Raw genomic sequence first — 20,637 nt, forward strand, 5'->3', positions numbered from 1 at the left:
GGCCTGGTATACTCACACGGCGCAGGGCGGCGGCGCGGGCGGCAGCGGGCGGCAGACGGGCGGGGCGCGGGGCGGCGGCTCCGTGATGTCGACGTATGATCACTACCGAGTGGCCTGGTATACTCACACGGCGCAGGGCGGCGGCGCGGGCGGCAGCGGGCGGCAGACGGGCGGGGCGCGGGGCGGCGGCTCCGTGATGTCGACGTATGATCACTACCGAGTGGCCTGGTATACTCACACGGCGCAGGGCGGCGGCGCGGGCGGCAGCGGGCGGCAGACGGGCGGGGCGCGGGGCGGCGGCTCCGTGATGTCGACGTATGATCACTACCGAGTGGCCTGGTATACTCACACGGCGCAGGGCGGCGGCGCTGGCGGCAGCGGGCGGCAGACGGGCGGGGCGCGGGGCGGCGGCTCCGTGATGTCGACGTATGATCACTACCGAGTGGCCTGGTATACTCACACGGCGCAGGGCGGCGGCGCGGGCGGCAGCGGGCGGCAGACGGGCGGGGCGCGGGGCGGCGGCTCCGTGATGTCGACGTATGATCACTACCGAGTGGCCTGGTATACTCACACGGCGCAGGGCGGCGGCGCTGGCGGCAGCGGGCGGCAGACGGGCGGGGCGCGGGGCGGCGGCTCCGTGATGTCGACGGGGCGCGCGCACGCCGCGCCGCCGCGCAAGCCCGAGCGCGGCGCGCCGCGGTTGCTCAACGACCACGCGAAGCGGCCCCAGCCGCAGCGGATGATCACTGGTGATCAATACCAAATATAGACAATTCACATTCAGGGAAATTTTAATAAGGACTTTCCTGGCAGTAAAATTACTAATCTGAAAATAGTTATTTGTTTTACAAGGGGGCAAGGTTGTTGTTTAACCGCTCGTGCTAATATTGATACCCGAGCGAGCGAAAGATTCCAAAATTAAACCGCGAGCGTTGCGAGGGTTTCGAAGCACGAGGGATAAACAAAATTTGCCCCCGAGTGAAACACAAAATTTTTCACCACACCACCCGAAGCAAACATTAAATGTAAAATATCAAACAAAATCAAATCCGAATAAATGTTATTAAATATTTATTATCCAAAGTCTTCATTTAAAAGTCAAGTCTACAGCAAACATAAAATAACAACTCAAACTTTGCACTTGATTACTTTGCCTCACCTGTGAATAAAATGCAACTTTACTATCAGTTTTTAAAGTGCAAAGTTCCGACCTGGTGTGGTAAAAACCAATTTGTCGCTACGAAAAGTGGCAGATATAAAATTTACATATCAATATGATGTGAAAAAAATTGACGTCGGCAACATAGTGTGGTCGTGAACACCCAGTCACTTACCAATAAGCGTAGGTTGCGGTTCCTGGCTGTTCGCGAGCGGTTCTTCCAACAGCGACAGCAGAATATTGCCGTCGGCGACATAATGTCGCAGGCGGCCGTGTCCTAAAGCTGATAACCATCGCTCGTCCAATCGACACCAACCGGTGCCCGGAGATTCCGATCCCACCTAAAAAAACACCGTGGCTCTTTATCTTGGAAAATAAAGCGATAAAAAAGAATGCCATTGATAATTGCACACATCAAATCATGCCCTGTCCATGTACCTCTCCGTCACGGAGAGAGAATCTTCGAATTGTCATGAACAGACACATATTACTGACTGTACTTCGCTTTGCCACGAAAAACGCCTGTAGTCAGTAGTGAACTTATAGGAATATGACATTAGCATGGTCATATTGGTCATGCCCTCCCATCTCGAAGGCCTTATAATTATTTTCAATTCAATAAAAAAAAATAAAAATCATTAACCAATATCATAGATGGCGCCAAATGTCACGATCGATCATTACGAAATTTTTATCCTAAAGATTAAGTGATATTTAATTAAATCACAAATCATACCTATCTTAATACAAAAGTCAACAACGAAAATAATTAATTACCTAATGCGTCACATACCTATGACATGACATGAACAAACAAGGAAAGCTACATATAAAAAGAGTTTTTTCTCTGTCTTCTCACAAAGGAAAGCTTTGACAGTTTGAATTCCTCAAAGGAGGTCAGTAGTTAACACTAAACTCAAAACAGCACCTTTAAAAAAACATTAGGGGTCACTGACCTATCCCAGTAAATTGAGATAGTGTGATTGAGCTGCGTTTGTGTGTGAAATGGTAATTTGACAGAATCTGAAAATTTACCCTCCTCTACGCCCTCTTAAAACTTCGACAGTTCACCTCACCTGTTCCAAAATGAGCATCAGTAAGGATTCGGCTGCGTCGCGCACTCTCATAGATACAGGCTTTAGTTCCTTTTCATCTTTCATTTTTGGTTGCTCGCCTGATTTACCTGAAATTATATTTAGGAATTAGGTAATATTCCAGTAAACTGTCGCGAAGTTGCCGATGATAACCTGCTATGACTCGTGCGTGCTTTGTAGAAGTGATTATGCCAGCTGACCTAACACTTTGACGGTCTAGTGCAGTAGACAGTACTCACCCTGGCTCTTGGTGCCCGAGATGCCGAGCTCCACCATCTCCATGAGCGCGGCCAGGCAGTCCGGGTCGGCCAGCAGCGCGGGGCACAGCCAGGAGGCCAGGCAGGAGTACGCGGCCACCATGCACGAGTGCAGGTCGCGCGAGTGTGAAGGCGGCACACCGGTGCAGTAGACAGTACTCACCCTGGCTCTTGGTGCCCGAGATGCCGAGCTCCACCACCTCCATGAGCGCGGCCAGGCAGTCCGGGTCGGCCAGCAGCGCGGGGCACAGCCAGGAGGCCAGGCAGGAGTACGCGGCCACCACGCAGTGCAGGTCGCGCGAGTGTGAAGGCGGTACACCGGTGTAGTAGACAGTACTCACCCTGGCTCTTGGTGCCCGAGATACCGAGCTCCACCACCTCCATGAGCGCGGCCAGGCAGTCCGGGTCGGCCAGCAGCGCGGGGCACAGCCAGGAGGCCAGACAGGAGTACGCGGCCACCACGCACGAGTGCAGTACGCGCGAGTGTGAAGGCGGTACACCGGTGCAGTAGACAGTACTCACCCTGGCTCTTGGTGCCCGAGATGCCGAGCTCCACCACCTCCATGAGCGCGGCCAGGCAATCCGGGTCGGTCAGCAGCGCGGGGCACAGCCAGGAGGCCAGGCAGGAGTACGCGGCCACCACGCAGTGCAGGTCGCGCGAGTGTGAAGGCGGTACACCGGTGTAGTAGACAGTACTCACCCTGGCTCTTGGTGCCCGAGATGCCCAGCTCCACCACCTCCATGAGCGCGGCCAGGCAGTCCGGGTCGGCCAGCAGCGCGGGGCACAGCCAGGAGGCCAGGCAGGAGTACGCGGCCACCACGCACGAGTGCAGGTCGCGCGAGTGTGAAGGCGGTACACCGGTGTAGTAGACAGTACTCACCCTGGCTCTTGGTGCCCGAGATACCGAGCTCCACCACCTCCATGAGCGCGGCCAGGCAGTCCGGGTCGGCCAGCAGCGCGGGGCACAGCCAGGAGGCCAGGCAGGAGTACGCGGCCACCACGCACGAGTGCAGGTCGCGCGAGTGCGCGGGAGGGGGGCGGCTGCATTGGATGCTGATGTAGTCGCAGATCCAGCGGACGGCGCGCTTGCGCTCTATCGCTTCTATTGTCAAAATATATTATGTTTAGTCAGTCAAAGGAACACTAAGTACCAGTTGCACCATCGCCACTCAGCAGAAAAAAAAAGAAATTTCACATACAATAAAATGGTAGACGGATTAGTGCAACCAATCCTAAGACACGAGAAATATTAATTATAAAAACCGGGTCACACACGTATATAAAGTCGTTGATTGCTGGACATGTTTCGCTCCACAACGATTTAATATGTCCGTGTCTCACGGAAGTTTTGTTACGAAAAGTATTACAAAATTTATCAGATGTTAAAGCGGCTAATATATTTAAAAGAATTCGTCGCTTTAGAATTTTTGTATAATTTAAAACTTTTATTGACCAAACAGTTCATCACTTACCTATTACAAAATCTAGTGAGCGTGAAAATATAGAAAACACTTTATATTTCACACAATATGTATTTTCTTATATTATGTAAGACTACTTTTCCTTTATCATGTTTTTTTATATAAATTTAAAAAGTCTGGGCATTAGTTTTACTTAGGTAGTATTGTGGGTTCCTTTGAGAACGGTTAGTACTTATAACGGAAACCCACGAATAAGTTTATAATTATTTATTGATCACAAATCACAACACGATACAGAGTACGATACGATAATAACAATATCACACGCGTCGGTTAGGCAGTCATACGGAACTCGCGAGAGCGGCAAACGTAAGGACGAGTGACGTGACCGTGCGCTAGAAGTGTCTGGCTCGAACTGGTTGGCGCGGCCGCTCGACTCGAGGGGCGCGCGCGGGCCTGTTGGCAGTTCTCGGAAACTCGGTGTTTGCGAAGGCCGTTAGTTATAGAGATGGGAAAACCGTGTGGAACATGAGCTCGCCTCAGTACTCCCCCCCCAGAGAAAAGGTATCTTATTTATAGATCTAGTTTATCAGGAAATCTCACAGTTCTACCTGTCCTGGTCGTAGTGGGACTTCGCTGTTTCGTGGCAGGTGCAGGTGGTGGCGAAGTAGGAGCTGGTTCATTGATAGGTATAGGAACAGGTCGATCAGGGGTATGAGTTGGACTAGTATGATACGTGTCGATGAAAGCTGGCTTTACGTTGTTGATGGAAACTACGCGAGGCAAGCCGTTGACGGTAATGGTGAGGGTTTTTTCTTGTCTGTCAGTGATTCTAAAAGGTCCTTCGTACGGATTCTGTAGGCCTGTCTTGTTAAATCGTCTGACATATACATGTGTAGCTGAAGCTAGCTCCTTGTAAACGAAGATTGATGTTTTTGCGTGAGAGGATGTTTTAGTTGGTGCTAATCGATTAAATGCTGATTTGAGTGAGGATGCGAATGTTGACTGAGGTTGAACCATGGATGTTGCAGGTGATACAAATTCTCCAGGCAGTCTGATATTCTGGCCGAAAACCATTTCGGCTGGAGTAGCGTCTATATCTTCTTTGTAGGCTGCTCGGAGGCCCATCATGACAACTGGTAAATCATCTGTCCATGATGGGTTGTTATGGCATCTTAGGGCTGCTTTAAGTTGCCGGTGAAGACGCTCGACCAAACCATTTGCGATTGGGTGATACGGAGTGGTATGAATATGTTGGAAACCACATATTCGAGACAGAGATGAAAACAGTTCTGATTGAAATTGTCTGCCTTGGTCTGTAGTTATGCGAAGTGGTACGCCATAGCGAGATATCCAACCAGAGAATAACTTTTGTGCAACAGTTTCTGCTTCCATGTTTTTTAGAGGATAAGCTTCTGGCAGTCTTGAAAATCGATCCACTACTGTAAGAAGGTATCTGTATTCCCGGGAATAGGGCAAGGGTCCAACTAAATCGACGTGTATGTGTTCGAATCTGGTGTTCGGTGGTGCGAATGATCCGGGTGCGGCCGTAATATGGCGGTTGATCTTGGATGCTTGGCAAGCGAGGCAAGAACGTGACCAATTAGTGCAGTCTTTCCTGATTCCGGGCCACGCATATCTGTCGGTGATTAGCTTTGTTGTCACTTTAACTCCAGGGTGTGCTAAGTTGTGCAGCGAATCGAACACCTGTCGTCGGAGTGTTGTTGGAATGTACGGCCTAGCCACGGTAGTAGAAGTGTCGCAAAATATTGGTGTGTTCGTATCAGGGAATACGATCTTCTTGATTAAAAGGCTTGTCTGGTTATCGTTAAGAAGCTGTTGTAGCTCTCTGTCCGAAGCTTGAGCAGCAGCAAGTTCTTGATAACCTACTGGTTGACTGATGGCTTCGACTCTTGACAGAGCGTCAGCGACGATGTTGTCATTGCCACTGATGTGCTTGATATCCGTTGTAAACTGGCTGATGAATTCTAAGTGGCGGAACTGACGAGGACTGCACTTTTCCGGTTTTTGTTGAAACGCAAATATCAATGGGCGGTGGTCAGTGAAGATAGTGAAATGTCTTCCTTCTAACCAATGCCTGAAGTGATGAATGGCTTGGTAGACAGCGAGCAGTTCTTTATCATATGCGCTATACTTGGTTTGGGCTGAGGTCAGTTTTTTTGAGAAAAACGCAATCGGTTCCCAGCCGTGGTTTCCTTTTTGATGAAGGGCAGCCCCTGTGGCAGTATCTGATGCATCCGTGTAAAGAGAAAGCTCGCTGTTTTGTTTTGGATGTGTAAGTCTAGTGGCGTGTGCGAGACTTTGTCTACATAATTCGAATGCATTATCAGCCTCAGAAGACCAGTGTACAGGTTCATTGCCTTTGACGCCATCTTTGAGTAGATTATTGAGAGGTGCTTGTGTTTTAGCAGCATTTTTGATGAAACGCCGGTAGAAGTTCAGTACTCCTAAAAATCTGCGAAGTGATTTAACCGTTGCTGGCTTCGGGTATTGTTGAATGGCTTCAATCATTGATGAAGGAGGTTCTATGCCAGAAGCTGATACTTTGTATCCCAAAAAATCAATTTGAGTTTGGCCAAATAAACATTTACAGTGTTTATAATGACTCCATATTCTTCGAGCTTCTGAAAAAGGGCTTTGAGATGTTCCAGGTGTTGGGAGTCATCAGCGGAGGCTACTAATATGTCATCAAGGTATGGAAAGGTGAATGGTAGGTCTCTGGTGATCTCGTCTATGAAGCGCTGGAAGGTCTGCGCGGCGTTCCGAAGACCGAACGGCATTTTAAGGAACTCGAAGAGGCCAAATGGTGTGATTACTGCTGTCTTCTGGATATCTTCTTCGTGTACAGGTAGGTGGTAAAATGCATTGACCAGGTCTACTTTGCTGAAGATGGTGGAACCTTCAAGAGACATACCAAAGTCTTCAATATGACGGAGTGGGTAGCGGTCCGGTAGAGTGCGGGCGTTGAGTGCTCTGTAGTCGCCACAAGGGCGCCACCCTCCCGACTTCTTGGCCACCATATGGAGTGGAGATGCCCAAGGACTGTCACTGGGTCTTATGATACCTTGCTGGAGTAGCTCATCGAACTTCTTTTTAGCGACTTCTAACTTTTCAGGCGGAAGACGTCTAGCTCTACAGGCGGATGGAGGACCTGGAGTGGTTTTGATGTGGTGCTGGATATTATGTTTAAAGTTGTTGATGTTACAGGTCGGTTTCGTTACAGATGGGAATTTAGCTAAAAGCTGATGATAAATTGTTGTACCTGAGATGACCTTGACGGATGGGGAGTCATCAATAATGACAGGCCTACCTGGAGTACTCATGCCAGTTGTAGAATCTACTAAACATCTCTTCTTAAGGTCGACGAGGAGACCGTAATGTGCGAGGAGATCAGCTCCAATGATAGGTCTGCCGACATCAGCGACAATAAATGACCAGGTGTAGTCGCGTCGAAGTCCGATGTTGAGGTTGATTGTCATTACTCCATATGTTTTTATCGGCGTAAGATTTGCAGCATAAAGTTCGTATGTAGATGTAGGGCGCCGCCGTTCAATTAATTTATACGGGTAGACGCACACATCTGAGCCTGTATCTACAAGATAATCTTTCTTGGTTGTCCGGTCCATGATATAAAGGCGGTTAGAGTAAATTTTTGGTAAGTTGGTAGGGTTACTTACCGCCGCTAGCAACCCTACTGCTGGTTTTCCTTAACAAATTTACACGGCTGCTCGCACCTGCGTGCATTGGCACCAAAATTGGTATGGTACCAACATAAGTCGTTGCTAGCGTAGCGGGCGCGGGACCTGGATCTGCTCCTATTGCGCGAGTACGAACGATCAGAGTTTCGTTGTGTTTGACCGAGGGCAGCAACCATTCGTGTAAGCTCATTGATTTGCATCTGCATATTTTGCATATCAAAAGGTTGGTTGTGGTTAGAAGGTAAAGCGCTTGCGGAACTCTGATTGTATGTAACGGCGCATGCAGAGTTTGCGTTGTTACAATTGCATTGTGACTGCATCGGCGAATTGACTTGTTGCACCAGATGGTGGTGGTTATTCGGCGTTATGCCATACAATTTGTCGGCTAAATCGCCAAGGTCGTCCAATTACATTGTTGAGGGCTGGGAAATTAAATTTCCTTGGATATGTGTAGGTAGCCTGCTTATCCAAATGGTTTTGATCATTTGATCTGATCCTGCTCCTTTAGCTAAAGACTTCAAGTGTCGTAGGAAAGAGGAAGGTTTGCGGCTCCCTATTTCCTCTTTTTCTAAAAGTCTATGAATTTTCTCTTCACTGGATTCCGAGAATCGAGCTATTAGTGTATTTTTGAGTTTGGTATAGGGTTCGTAATTATTTCTTCCGCCTCTGTGGCGGTTTTGGGGTCCAATTGGGCTATTGCGTAATAAAATTTTGTTAATTCTCTGGTAATATTGTTTACGTGAAACTGAGCCTCTATTATACCGAACCATACAGTGGGGTGATCGGGGTAAAAAGGAGGAACTCTAATCCCAACACGGCTTACCTCATAACCATAACCAGATGGCGGCTGCAGCGGCACTAGCGGCGATGTCGGATGGGCGGCCGCAGCGGCAGCGTGGACGGCGGCGTGGGCGGGAAGCAGTGGAGCACCGGTAGCACCAGTGCCAAGGTGAGTATTCACAGCGTTACCACCGGTAGGGGCGGCGGCGGCACCACCGGCGGCGGCTGCGACGGCGGCAGCGGCGGCGGCACCGGCCGCGGCAGCGGCACCGGCCGCGGCAGCGGCGGCGGCAGCCTCGGAGTCATTTTCATTGTTATTTAAACCTCCCATGTTCGGGGTCACCACTGTGGGTTCCTTTGAGAACGGTTAGTACTTATAACGGAAACCCACGAATAAGTTTATAATTATTTATTGATCACAAATCACAACACGATACAGAGTACGATACGATAATAACAATATCACACGCGTCGGTTAGGCAGTCATACGGAACTCGCGAGAGCGGCAAACGTAAGGACGAGTGACGTGACCGTGCGCTAGAAGTGTCTGGCTCGAACTGGTTGGCGCGGCCGCTCGACTCGAGGGGCGCGCGCGGGCCTGTTGGCAGTTCTCGGAAACTCGGTGTTTGCGAAGGCCGTTAGTTATAGAGATGGGAAAACCGTGTGGAACATGAGCTCGCCTCAGTATTTTATTACACTCTAACGTCACGGAGGATGGATCAAAACTGGATCTCCACCGAATTGAAATAATTGATTTCAATTTGTACAAGTATTAAAATCCACTATCAATAACTAAGACACCTTATTGTCTTGTACAGAACATACCTGGTTTAGCAGAGTGAAGCTTAGCCAGGCCAGAGAGCAGTTCCAACGCGGCCAGCGACACCTGCAGGTCTCCCTTCCACGAGGAGATTAGGCGGTGGCACACTAAGTACGTGGCACGCACCACCAGTGCCGCACCTGACGTTCCGATAACAATCGACTATAGTTAGGTATGTATAGTATAAGCATCAGGAGTTGGTATAGACTAGGAATCCTCTAGACGAGGTGAGCGAGTCCCGTGCCGATTTGGTTCGTTCAAAGACACGGACGTCACACAAAGACACTTTGACTCGAAAATAAAGTAAAACTACCGTGTATTTGTGGCAGAGGGGGTAGCGCTACTATGCTCAGTCTGGAGGATGTCTTATCTGTGGGAGTTGATAACTATCACACAGAAAACACCATGTCATGTAATACACCTTAGCGTAAAAAGGCCCGGTTCTTAATCTTGCCTAGTTTCAAAATTTCATACTCTTACAAGTGTGAAAGGGTTCGATTTCGCTACTACCCATAGACAAAACTGCAAGTTCAATTTAAAAAATATCGATGGGCCTTCTTAGGCGCAGGTACCTTAATTACGGCGGGATTATTTATCTGTAAAAGGTACATGCGTTTCAAATAATTTTTACTAACCGTAATTATACATTTAATTGTGTAACATTTAGTCAGACTAGGTAAGGTTATGATAACAACTACGTGAAAATGTCATCATCCTCAAAATATTGTATGCAGGTTCTAAATAAATTCGAAATATGCACTCAAGAAACACCAAATTGCATTCAAACTTTTGCATACGTGAACACACGGCATTTCAATCATTCTAACCGAATAAAATATGCAGTATAACTTAGAAGATAGTCATTTCTTAAATCAATAACAAGCAAGCAATGGTAACAACAAAAAATATACACAAAATGATCATTTATATGCTTCTGCTTTCATAAGTAATAGTTACTGATTTTTTAAAAGCATTTTTCTATTAAAAGACATTTCTTAAATCGATAACAAGCAAGCAATGGTAACAACAAAAAATATATGTACACAAAATGTAATGTTCACGGAACTTGTCAAGAGAAGTTCGTTAATTTACGATCATCGTTTGATTATACAGATATTGATAATATGATGTATTATTTTCATTTGCTAAACAAATGAAAATAATACTAAACGAAGTCTATATAATCTGTTAATGGAAATTAGGTATTATTTGTTCATAGTTTACGCAAAAAAAAATACGGCGCGTAAATTAGAGCCAACTGTTGTTGTTTTGACACTTGAAGTAACTGTTTCGCGGAAATTACTGTAAATACTAACCCCTATTCATAAACGTTCACTAAAGTTGACAAGCCGATAATAATCGATTGTCCCTTTCCATCATACCAACACGTCGGAAAGGGACAAACAATTATCATCGGCTTGTCAACTTTAGTAAACGTTTATGAATAAGGGGGTAAGTTGTCAGACATGCGCTAACATTTGACAGTCCAACTGCCTTAATAAAACCATACATAGCCATTTACTTCACGTGTCAATATTTTGGTTACAATAATTCTCACTATACGTATACATTAGCGTGTTTAGAGAATAGCAAGCTTATCTGTATAATCGAACATGGCTCTTAACACATGCAGTGTAAAGGGCCACCCGACACTAACATCTTTTGAGCGTTGGCGTCCAGTGGCGTCCTAAATGACGCCGCTACGCAGTTGCGCCAACGTTGCGTCGAGCAGCAGCCATAGAGTTGACTAGACGCCGATGCTCATGATACGGTAGTGTGGGGTGGGGTGGCTAATAGTATTTTTCAAACTCGATGGGTAGGATGACAGCAGTCATTTCAAAGAAATTTGCCGAGATTAAGCATTGTTATGCTGAAAATCTTAGTTCAAGACCAAAAAAAGTAAGACAATGTTGCTACTGCAATAAATTGTTTGTTCCTTTTTTATAAATAAACACGCTAAGATAATTTATTTATTGGTAATTTTACTCCTACGATTTAAAAAAGTATTTTAATTATTTACATAATTTTACATAAATACTCGAAAAGTGCTCGAGTGGAGACCACGGACTAGCAAGCGCAGCGTAGGACGTCCACCCACAAGATGGACAGACGACCTTGTTAAGGTCGCCGGAAGACGCTGGATGCTTCCAACCGGCACGTATGGAGATCCAAGGGGGAGGCCTATGTTCAGCAGTGGACGTCTTATGGCTGAGATGATGGTGACATAAATACAAGACGCACAACTAAAAAGTGGCAAACTTGTCTTATTTTTGTTGGTCTTGAACTACGATTTTCAGTTTAGGTTATAAATAATGGAGATGACACCTGTCATCCTACGCTTCGAGTTTGAAGAATAATATAAGAGTTTACCGAAAAGCGGCGACGCCGGGTCCAGGTCGGTGACGAGGTCGTCCAGAGAGGGCTCCGCCGCGCCGCCGTCGGAGCGCGCTAGCGGAGTGAACGGCATGACAACACAATGGTGGTAACGTAACATAAATGGGATAAACTGATCCGAGGAATCCGGACGGTTACAGACAAAGTTTCTTCTTCTTTTCGTGAAAAGGGATCAAACTTCTTAAAACTAAATTTTTGTCTGCCAATGGCTTATTAGCAAGACAAAGCTAATGATTTTGTTTCGTAATAACCAAAGAGGATTTGATGTAGAGAGTTACTGTCATGGTAAATTATGTAGTTACAGTTCATTTACTGCCATCTTTCGACAGAAGATTAACACTGTTTGAACGCCATTTGACTTTGATCCTTATTCTTTAACTGATATGTGTTAACTTTTTAAATATTAATATCTACTCGAGCATAGGCTGAAGGTTGTGGCGCCATCGCTCGAAAACATGGAACCATAACTTTGGCCTATAGTCGAGTAGATGGCGTGAATATCAATATTTAATAAGTTAACACATACTCGTATCAGTGAAAGAATAAGGATCAAAAACAAATGGCGTCCTAACAGTTTTATGTTCTGTCGAAAGATGGCAGTAAATTTACAGTGGCTACAGAATTTACTTTGACAATCCTTCTCTATAGCTTTATTCTCTTTGCTATTACCAAAAAGAATAGATAGTATAGAGGGGTCCTGTCAAAGTAAATTTTGTAGTCACGGTACATTTACTGCCATCTATCGACACACGATTAAAACTTAAAATAAAATTGAAAATGTATAAATGAATTAAAATATGTTTACGGATATATGATTATTAATTTTTATTGTTCCACAATGACCCATGTTCTTTCACTGATACGTGTTAAAATTGTTAAATATCAAACGGTGTCGCCAACGCCATCTAAACGACAATAGGCCAAAGGTGTATGGCGCCATCTATTCGACAGTGACTTTTGCTTGACATCCGAGGCACGTTTTTTTCTTAGACTTTATTTATCTTATTTATATCTTATATATATCTCTGCTATTACTAACTATTTTAGTAACATTTTTTTGTCACAATAGTTAAATGCCGTCGTTTTAAAAATACCTGTGACATACGGACAGACGGATATGATGAAACTATAAAGCTCGGGTTTCCTAAGATAGCGGTGCCGTCATATAGCGGCCGTCTCCATACAAAATACTACGACATTCATATTTGGCCGTATTATTTTGTATGGAGACGGCCGCTATATGACGGCACCGCTATCTTATGAAAACAGAGCTTAAGGTTTTCATTTTGGCCATTTCGGCTACGGAAGCCTAAAAAAGGTCTTCTAGTAATGCAACTTTCTGAAATGAAATGACAGCTTGAATTTAACAGCTTAAAATAATTAAATAAATATTGAACATAATTAGTTAGTGGACATTGATGCGTACTATACAGTAGGTACTAGATATATTTAATAAATTGTTTTTATTATGTTATTTTTATTTTTAATTTATTTTTTTATTTTCTTATTGACATCATTTTCTATGATCTGTACTTTGTAGTACTGAAACTGATTTAATTTTTCTATTGACATTGTTTTATTTTTAAATATTTTACTATTGTGACATTTTGACGTTTTTTAATTTATTTCTATTTGCATTGTTTTGATTTGTTATGTACTAATTTTATTTTATTTTATATTTTGATGTTCTATTCTAATTCTTATTATTATTCTAAAAATCCGGGCAAGTGCGAGTCGGACTCGCGCACGAAGGGTTTCGTACCATAAAGCAAAAAAAAACGGGAAAAAATGCACAAAGAAAACGGTCACCCATCCAAGTACTGACCACGCCCGACGTTGCTTAACTTGGTCAAAAATCACGTTTCCTGTATGGGAGCCCCACTTAAATCTTTATTTTATTCTGTTTTTAGTATTTGTTGTTAAAGCGGCAACAGAAATCACGGTTCGTGAGATACAGCCTGGTGACAGACGGACGGACGGACGGACGGACGGACAGCGAAGTCTTAGTAATAGGGTCCCGTTTTACCCTTTGGATACGGAACCCTAAAAACGATCATCATACGACAAGTAGTTCAAGCTGAAATGTATGTATATTTTACCTGTATGAAAATTGTATATTGAGATAAATAAACTAAAATATTTGATAAGATCAAATAAATGATGTCGATATATTAAGCATTCCATGTTTAATAAAACGTTTCATTTCGTATAATTAACAAGTTCAAAACAGGGATTGTAACATATTCCGGTGTTTTATCAAGATAAAGGACAATCAAATTTACAATCTGTCGGTTTCCTCGGATCAGCAGTGTGTTTTTAGCTTTTAGCCAGGGCTACTCTACCCAACTATGCTACAAATGTCAGTTGCATCTTGCAGGGTTGGGGAGAAACGCTAAAGTAACTCAATCTACTTTTCGGAGCAAGGTATAAATAATTATAAGAATTAAATGTTTATGATTTTTATGGGTTTCCATTCCATTCACGTTATTTTTCATAATAGGTATAATTTGTAACTCAACAACTGGCTAAAAACATTGTTAAATACTACCCGTTCACTTCACGATGGCGGTTGCATAATGACGTCAAAGTCAAGTCACAGTACTAAGCGGGCCTGAGTTGCGGCGCGGAGGGAGAGAGGTAAAGGCCAACTTAAAGCGAACGGCGAGTAAACAATGGTAGAATATTGCAGTTTTCTTAGAAGCAAAAATCTCTCTTTCTCAACGTTTAATTGGATTTGAAGAGTGGCTTGAGGTGTAAGTAGCAGAAAAATGTATGATGATAATATAGCGTGTAGGTGTAGCTAAGGTAGGTAGCTCTTCATATATTTACAACAAGACTGATCGTGGCTGGTTGATAAGATTTAATGTAATAGCAAATTAAAACAGCATGTGTACTGGATATATGTAAAATATTTTTCTTCATAAGATAATAAAATAGTGTCAAACTCAAAAAGAAAATCATATTTTCTCTAGATGGTATTAAAGTTTAAATTCTCATATAATACCGTCGGCAATTGAAACGGCTATGTATCGCAATTTTCATTTGACAAGGTATTTCGTTTATTTTATAGAATAATATCGTCAAAAATACCAGGACCGCATAACACATTAGGTAACCTTACCTTTGTAATCCGTGCTATGCGACATAGTCGAGCCAGGCGGCGCGCTATGCGCCTTGCTCGCCGTCGATACTTGCGCGTTATGCCTCACACACAGGTACAAAGCACTTAGCAAAGGTACTGCTAGTGCGTCTGAGGTCTCAACTTGGACTGCCGTCACGCAGATGAGGGAGATCTTGCCGCGGGCGTAGTCGCCTAGTGTCATGCCGGCGCTGCAAGGGAAAGTGAGTTGTAGTTGGTGGTGATATGGTCCAGAATTGTACAGTCAACGTCCAACATAATGTTTACACGCTGTAAATTACAGTTTAGCACCTTGCTCCTTTGTAATAAGGTGACAAATGGAAACATATCTTTGTCCCTCGGAACTTCGAAACCAAAAGCGCTATGTAGATGACCTGTGACAAAACGTGCGCTTAAGTTCGCTTTGAGCAGCTCTCAGAACTGAAAATTCGTAAATTTATTCTGCAAGTAATTTTTTGCACAAGTCAATCTAATTTGTCTATGGATTTCTCATATTTTACAGTCGTAACCAGCGAGACGGATACCAGGATAACATAACTGTGTATAAGAGTTTCACTTACTACTCATTGCATCCGGGGAACTCCGGAACCGGCAGCCCCTTATAATGGTGCGGGAAAGCGACCAGAGACAACAACGCACTGATGGCCGCCTTGCGCAGTTCTCTCTTGTCTATGGAACCGCATTCCAGTCTGGGCTCTCGCTCTGTTAGGATGTGCTCAAGTGCTGTGATGAAGTCAGGAACTAGTACCAATACGCCGTCTAGGTCCAATCTGTAAGTTAAATGTGAAGTTACTTTACGAATAAAGACTTTATACCAGGTTTACGAAATAAGAACGAAAGTTAAATACAATTTGAATTGTTAATGATTCAGAGGCCCTGCCGCGAAAAACGAAAATCTAAATTTCTTTACCTGCCTCCATATCGCTCGAATACGCAAGAGCGATAGAGTTGCAAATAACGAAACTTCGATTTACGTTTTTCGCAGTAGGCCCTCAAACTCATTTATCAATACAGTGGAATTAGCGGTTTCACCAAAAATGAGAATCTATCTGTCAAGCATTAAGATTCAAACTTGTTTACCTGAATATATGAGGCACGTTGAGTAGGCGCAGTAGGTCCCTCAGCCCACGCCGAATGGCGGCGTAGCAACATGACAGTTCACATAAACCGCGACTCTATGGCTTGCGCATTAAGGTTCAACCTAGTTTACCTGAATATATCAGGCGCATTGAGTACGACAGCGGGCGCAGTGGGTGGGTCTCTCAGCCCGCGGTGAATGGCGGCGCAGCAACATGACAGTTCACATAAACCGCGACTCTATGGCTTGCGCATTAAGGTTCAACCTAGCTTACCTGAATATATCAGGCGCATTGAGTACGACAGCGGGCGCAGTGGGTGGGTCTCTCAGCCCGCGGTGAATGGCGGCGCAGCAACATGACAGTTCACATAAACCGCGACTCTATGGCTTGCGCATTAAGGTTCAACCTAGCTTACCTGAATATATCAGGCGCATTGAGTACGACAGCGGGCGCAGTGGGTGGGTCTCTCAGCCCGCGGTGAATGGCGGCGCAGCAACATGACAGTTCACATAAACCGCGACTCTATGGCTTGCGCATTAAGGTTCAACCTAGCTTACCTGAATATATCAGGCGCATTGAGTACGACAGCGGGCGCAGTGGGTGGGTCTCTCAGCCCGCGGTGAATGGCGGCGCAGCAACATGACAGTTCACATAAACCGCGACTCTATGGCTTGCGCATTAAGGTTCAACCTAGCTTACCTGAATATATCAGGCGCATTGAGTACGACAGCGGGCGCAGTGGGTGGGTCTCTCAGCCCGCGGTGAATGGCGGCGCAGCAACATGACAGTTCACATAAACCGCGACTCTATGGCTTGTGCATTAAGGTTCAAACTAGTTTACCTGAATATATCAGGCGCATTGAGTACGACAGCGGGCGCAGTGGGTGGGTCTCGCAGCCCGCGGTGAATGGCGGCGCAGCAACATGACAGTTCACATAAACCGCGACTCTATGGCTTGTGCATTAAGGTTTAAACTAGTTTACCTGAATATATCAGGCGCATTAAGTACGACAGCGGGCGCAGTAGGTGGGTCTCTCAGCCCGCGGTGAATGGCGGCGCAGCAACATGACAGTTCACATAAACCGCGACTCTATGGCTTGTGCATTAAGGTTCAAACTAGTTTACCTGAATATATCAGGCGCATTGAGTACGACAGCGGGCGCAGTAGGTGGGTCTCGCAGCCCGCAGTGAATGGCGGCGTAGCAACATGACAGTTCACATAAACCGCGACTCTATGGCTTGTGCATTAAGGTTCAAACTAGTTTACCTGAATATTTCAGGCGCATTGAGGACGACAGCGGGCGCAGTGGGTGGGTCTCTCAGCCCGCGGTGAATGGCGGCGTAGCTACATGACAGTTCACATAAACCGCGACTCTATGGCTTGTGTATTAAGGTTCAAACTAGTTTACCTGAATATATCAGGCGCATTGAGTACGACAGCGGGCGCAGTGGGTGGGTCTCTCAGCCCGCGGTGAATGGCGGCGTAGCTACATGACAGTTTGAACTGTCATGTAGCTACCACATAACCCGCGACTCTATGGCTTGTGCATTAAGGTTCAAACTAGTTTACCTGAATATATCAGGCGCATTGAGTACGACAGCGGGCGCAGTAGGTGGGTCTCTCAGCCCGCGCCGAATGGCGGCGTAGCAACATGACAGTTCACATAAACCGCGACTCTATGGCTTGCGCATTAAGGTTCAAACTAGTTTACCTGAATATATCAGGCGCATTGAGTACGACAGCGGGCGCAGTGGGTGGGTCTCTCAGCCCGCGGTGAATGGCGGCGCAGCAACATGACAGTTCACATAAACCGCGACTCTATGGCTTGTGCATTAAGGTTCAAACTAGTTTACCTGAATATATCAGGCGCATTGAGTACGACAGCGGGCGCAGTGGGTGGGTCTCTCAGCCCGCGGTGAATGGCGGCGCAGCAACATGACAGTTCACATAAACCGCGACTCTATGGCTTGTGCATTAAGGTTCAAACTAGTTTACCTGAATATATCAGGCGCATTGAGTACGACAGCGGGCGCAGTGGGTGGGTCTCGCAGCCCGCGGTGAATGGCGGCGCAGCAACATGACAGTTCACATAAACCGCGACTCTATGGCTTGTGCATTAAGGTTTAAACTAGTTTACCTGAATATATCAGGCGCATTAAGTACGACAGCGGGCGCAGTAGGTGGGTCTCTCAGCCCGCGGTGAATGGCGGCGCAGCAACATGACAGTTCACATAAACCGCGACTCTATGGCTTGTGCATTAAGGTTCAAACTAGTTTACCTGAATATATCAGGCGCATTGAGTACGACAGCGGGCGCAGTAGGTGGGTCTCGCAGCCCGCAGTGAATGGCGGCGTAGCAACATGACAGTTCACATAAACCGCGACTCTATGGCTTGTGCATTAAGGTTCAAACTAGTTTACCTGAATATTTCAGGCGCATTGAGGACGACAGCGGGCGCAGTGGGTGGGTCTCTCAGCCCGCGGTGAATGGCGGCGTAGCTACATGACAGTTCACATAACCCGCGACTCTATGGCTTGTGCATTAAGGTTCAAACTAGTTTACCTGAATATATCAGGCGCATTGAGTACGACAGCGGGCGCAGTAGGTGGGTCTCGCAGCCCGCAGTGAATGGCGGCGTAGCAACATGACAGTTCACATAAACCGCGACTCTATGGCTTGTGCATTAAGGTTCAAACTAGTTTACCTGAATATTTCAGGCGCATTGAGGACGACAGCGGGCGCAGTGGGTGGGTCTCTCAGCCCGCGGTGAATGGCGGCGTAGCTACATGACAGTTCACATAACCCGCGACTCTATGGCTTGTGCATTAAGGTTCAAACTAGTTTACCTGAATATATCAGGCGCATTGAGTACGACAGCGGGCGCAGTAGGTGGGTCTCGCAGCCCGCGGTGAATGGCGGCGTAGCTACATGACAGTTCACATAAACCGCGACTCTATGACTTGCGCATTAAGGTTCAAACTAGTTTACCTGAATATATCAGGCGCATTGAGTACGACAGCGGGCGCAGTAGGTGGGTCTCGCAGCCCGCGGTGAATGGCGGCGTAGCTACATGACAGTTCACATAAACCGCGACTCTATGGCTTGGGCATTAAGGTTCAAACTAGTTTACCTGAATATATCAGGCGCATTGAGTACGACAGCGGGCGCAGTAGGTGGGTCTCGCAGCCCGCGGTGAATGGCGGCGTAGCTACATGACAGTTCACATAAACCGCGAGTCTATGGCTTGTGCATTAAGGTTTAAACTTGTTTACCTGAACATATCAGGCGCATTGAGTACGACAGCGGGCGTAGTAGATGGGTCTCGCAGCCCGCAGTGAATGGCGGCGTAGCTACATGACAGTTCACATAAACCGCGACTCTATGGCTTGTGCATTAAGGTTTAAACTTGTTTACCTGAACATATCAGGCGCATTGAGTACGACAGCGGGCGTAGTAGATGGGTCTCGCAGCCCGCAGTGAATGGCGGCGTAGCTACATGACAGTTCACATAAACCGCGACTCTATGGCTTGTGCATTAAGGTTTAAACTAGTTTACCTGAATATATCAGGCGCATTAAGTACGACAGCGGGCGCAGTAGGCGGGTCTCTCAGCCCGCGGTGAATGGCGGCGTAGCAACGGGCTAGGTACTGAGCTGAAACCTCTTCACGACACTGCTTGGAGCAAAGTACGCGACATAAGGCACCTAGGGCTTCGGCGCGACCTACAAAAGGATAGGTATGGTTAGAATTATTCCTTTTCGCTATATGTTCCTGGTACTTTTGGAATTGAAGCCAGTCAATCTGTAAACTAGATTTTTTAAGAATGGAGGCGCAATCGAGCTTGATATTGTTCTGAGAAAAAAAGTTTGGCACCGCTGAGAGATGTTCCCTTAAGATAGTATTCCACCTCCAATTTCTTTGTCCAATGTGCGTTGCATCTCATTCTTTCATTAAGCAAAATGTGAGACACAAATTAGACCAAGATATTGGACACACGGAATACCATCCTTAGGCGGTTAAGTAAAGAAGGCCCTAAGAGCAGTTACATTGGGGGAAACTTTTTTTTTATTGGTCCATGGCCGGTATTTTTTGTACAGTTTTGTTTAAAAAAGTCACCCGCAATGTGTTAATTTTGTGTTATTTTTGGGGCCTATTTATGTACTTTACCTGGTTGGTAAGCTGCCATATTCAGTTTGCTCGTGGCATCCGACAAAGATGGCGGCGGCGGAGTGCCGTCGGCTCGTTCTGAAGACAAACATTTTTTTTTAAATATTTCTCCGGATAGAACTCTATAATTGCAATAGCATAATAGTCCGTCCTTTAGACCTTGATTTACAGATGTATGCATTCTTGTTTTCCATCGTATTTCCTCGGAAACGTTCGTATTTGGTATGCTAGCTCAGTCAATGTCAGTACTTTTTGTACCAAGACTGACTGAAATAGCAAGACACGTTCGTAAGTTTCCGTGAAACTACGATGAGAAATAATACTGTACTACTTTTATTAGAAAACGAGTTATGTAATAATAATGTAGGTACAACTATTTAATTGTCAGTAGAAATAAGTTAAGAAAATGTTTTAATTAAATTTATAATTAGGCAAAGTTCTAAATGTAAGATTTGTTTGCAATGCTCTAACAGGGTGCCATGTGTTCTCACAACCTTTTACTGTAATAACTAAATGTACCATGGTTTCGCAATAAGGAATTCTATTCTATGTTTGTATTGCAACGTAGAAGCTTTGACAAAAAGTGCCACTAGGAGAAGGTAAGT

At 45.6% G+C, this 20,637-nt stretch overlaps 1 protein-coding gene across 1 annotated transcript in view; it reads right to left on the reverse strand.

The window, feature by feature from the left end:
• The window catches only part of LOC134669488 (ral GTPase-activating protein subunit beta), a 70,789-nt gene that overhangs the window by 25,766 nt on the left and 24,386 nt on the right, over positions 1–20,637 (reverse strand). The window contains exons 11-20 of the mRNA XM_063527075.1: positions 20,033–20,110; positions 19,422–19,587; positions 15,345–15,554; positions 14,767–14,975; positions 11,622–11,699; positions 9,257–9,391; positions 3,392–3,613; positions 2,236–2,342; positions 1,335–1,500; positions 572–746 (exon numbers count right to left, since the gene is read on the reverse strand). Of these exons, the coding sequence (XP_063383145.1) occupies positions 572–746; positions 1,335–1,500; positions 2,236–2,342; positions 3,392–3,613; positions 9,257–9,391; positions 11,622–11,699; positions 14,767–14,975; positions 15,345–15,554; positions 19,422–19,587; positions 20,033–20,110 (1,546 nt within the window). The remainder of the gene's footprint in view (positions 1–571; positions 747–1,334; positions 1,501–2,235; positions 2,343–3,391; positions 3,614–9,256; positions 9,392–11,621; positions 11,700–14,766; positions 14,976–15,344; positions 15,555–19,421; positions 19,588–20,032; positions 20,111–20,637) is intronic.

Source organism: Cydia fagiglandana, chromosome 12 (genome assembly GCF_963556715.1).
Source record: "Cydia fagiglandana chromosome 12, ilCydFagi1.1, whole genome shotgun sequence".
NCBI lineage: Eukaryota > Metazoa > Arthropoda > Insecta > Lepidoptera > Tortricidae > Cydia > Cydia fagiglandana.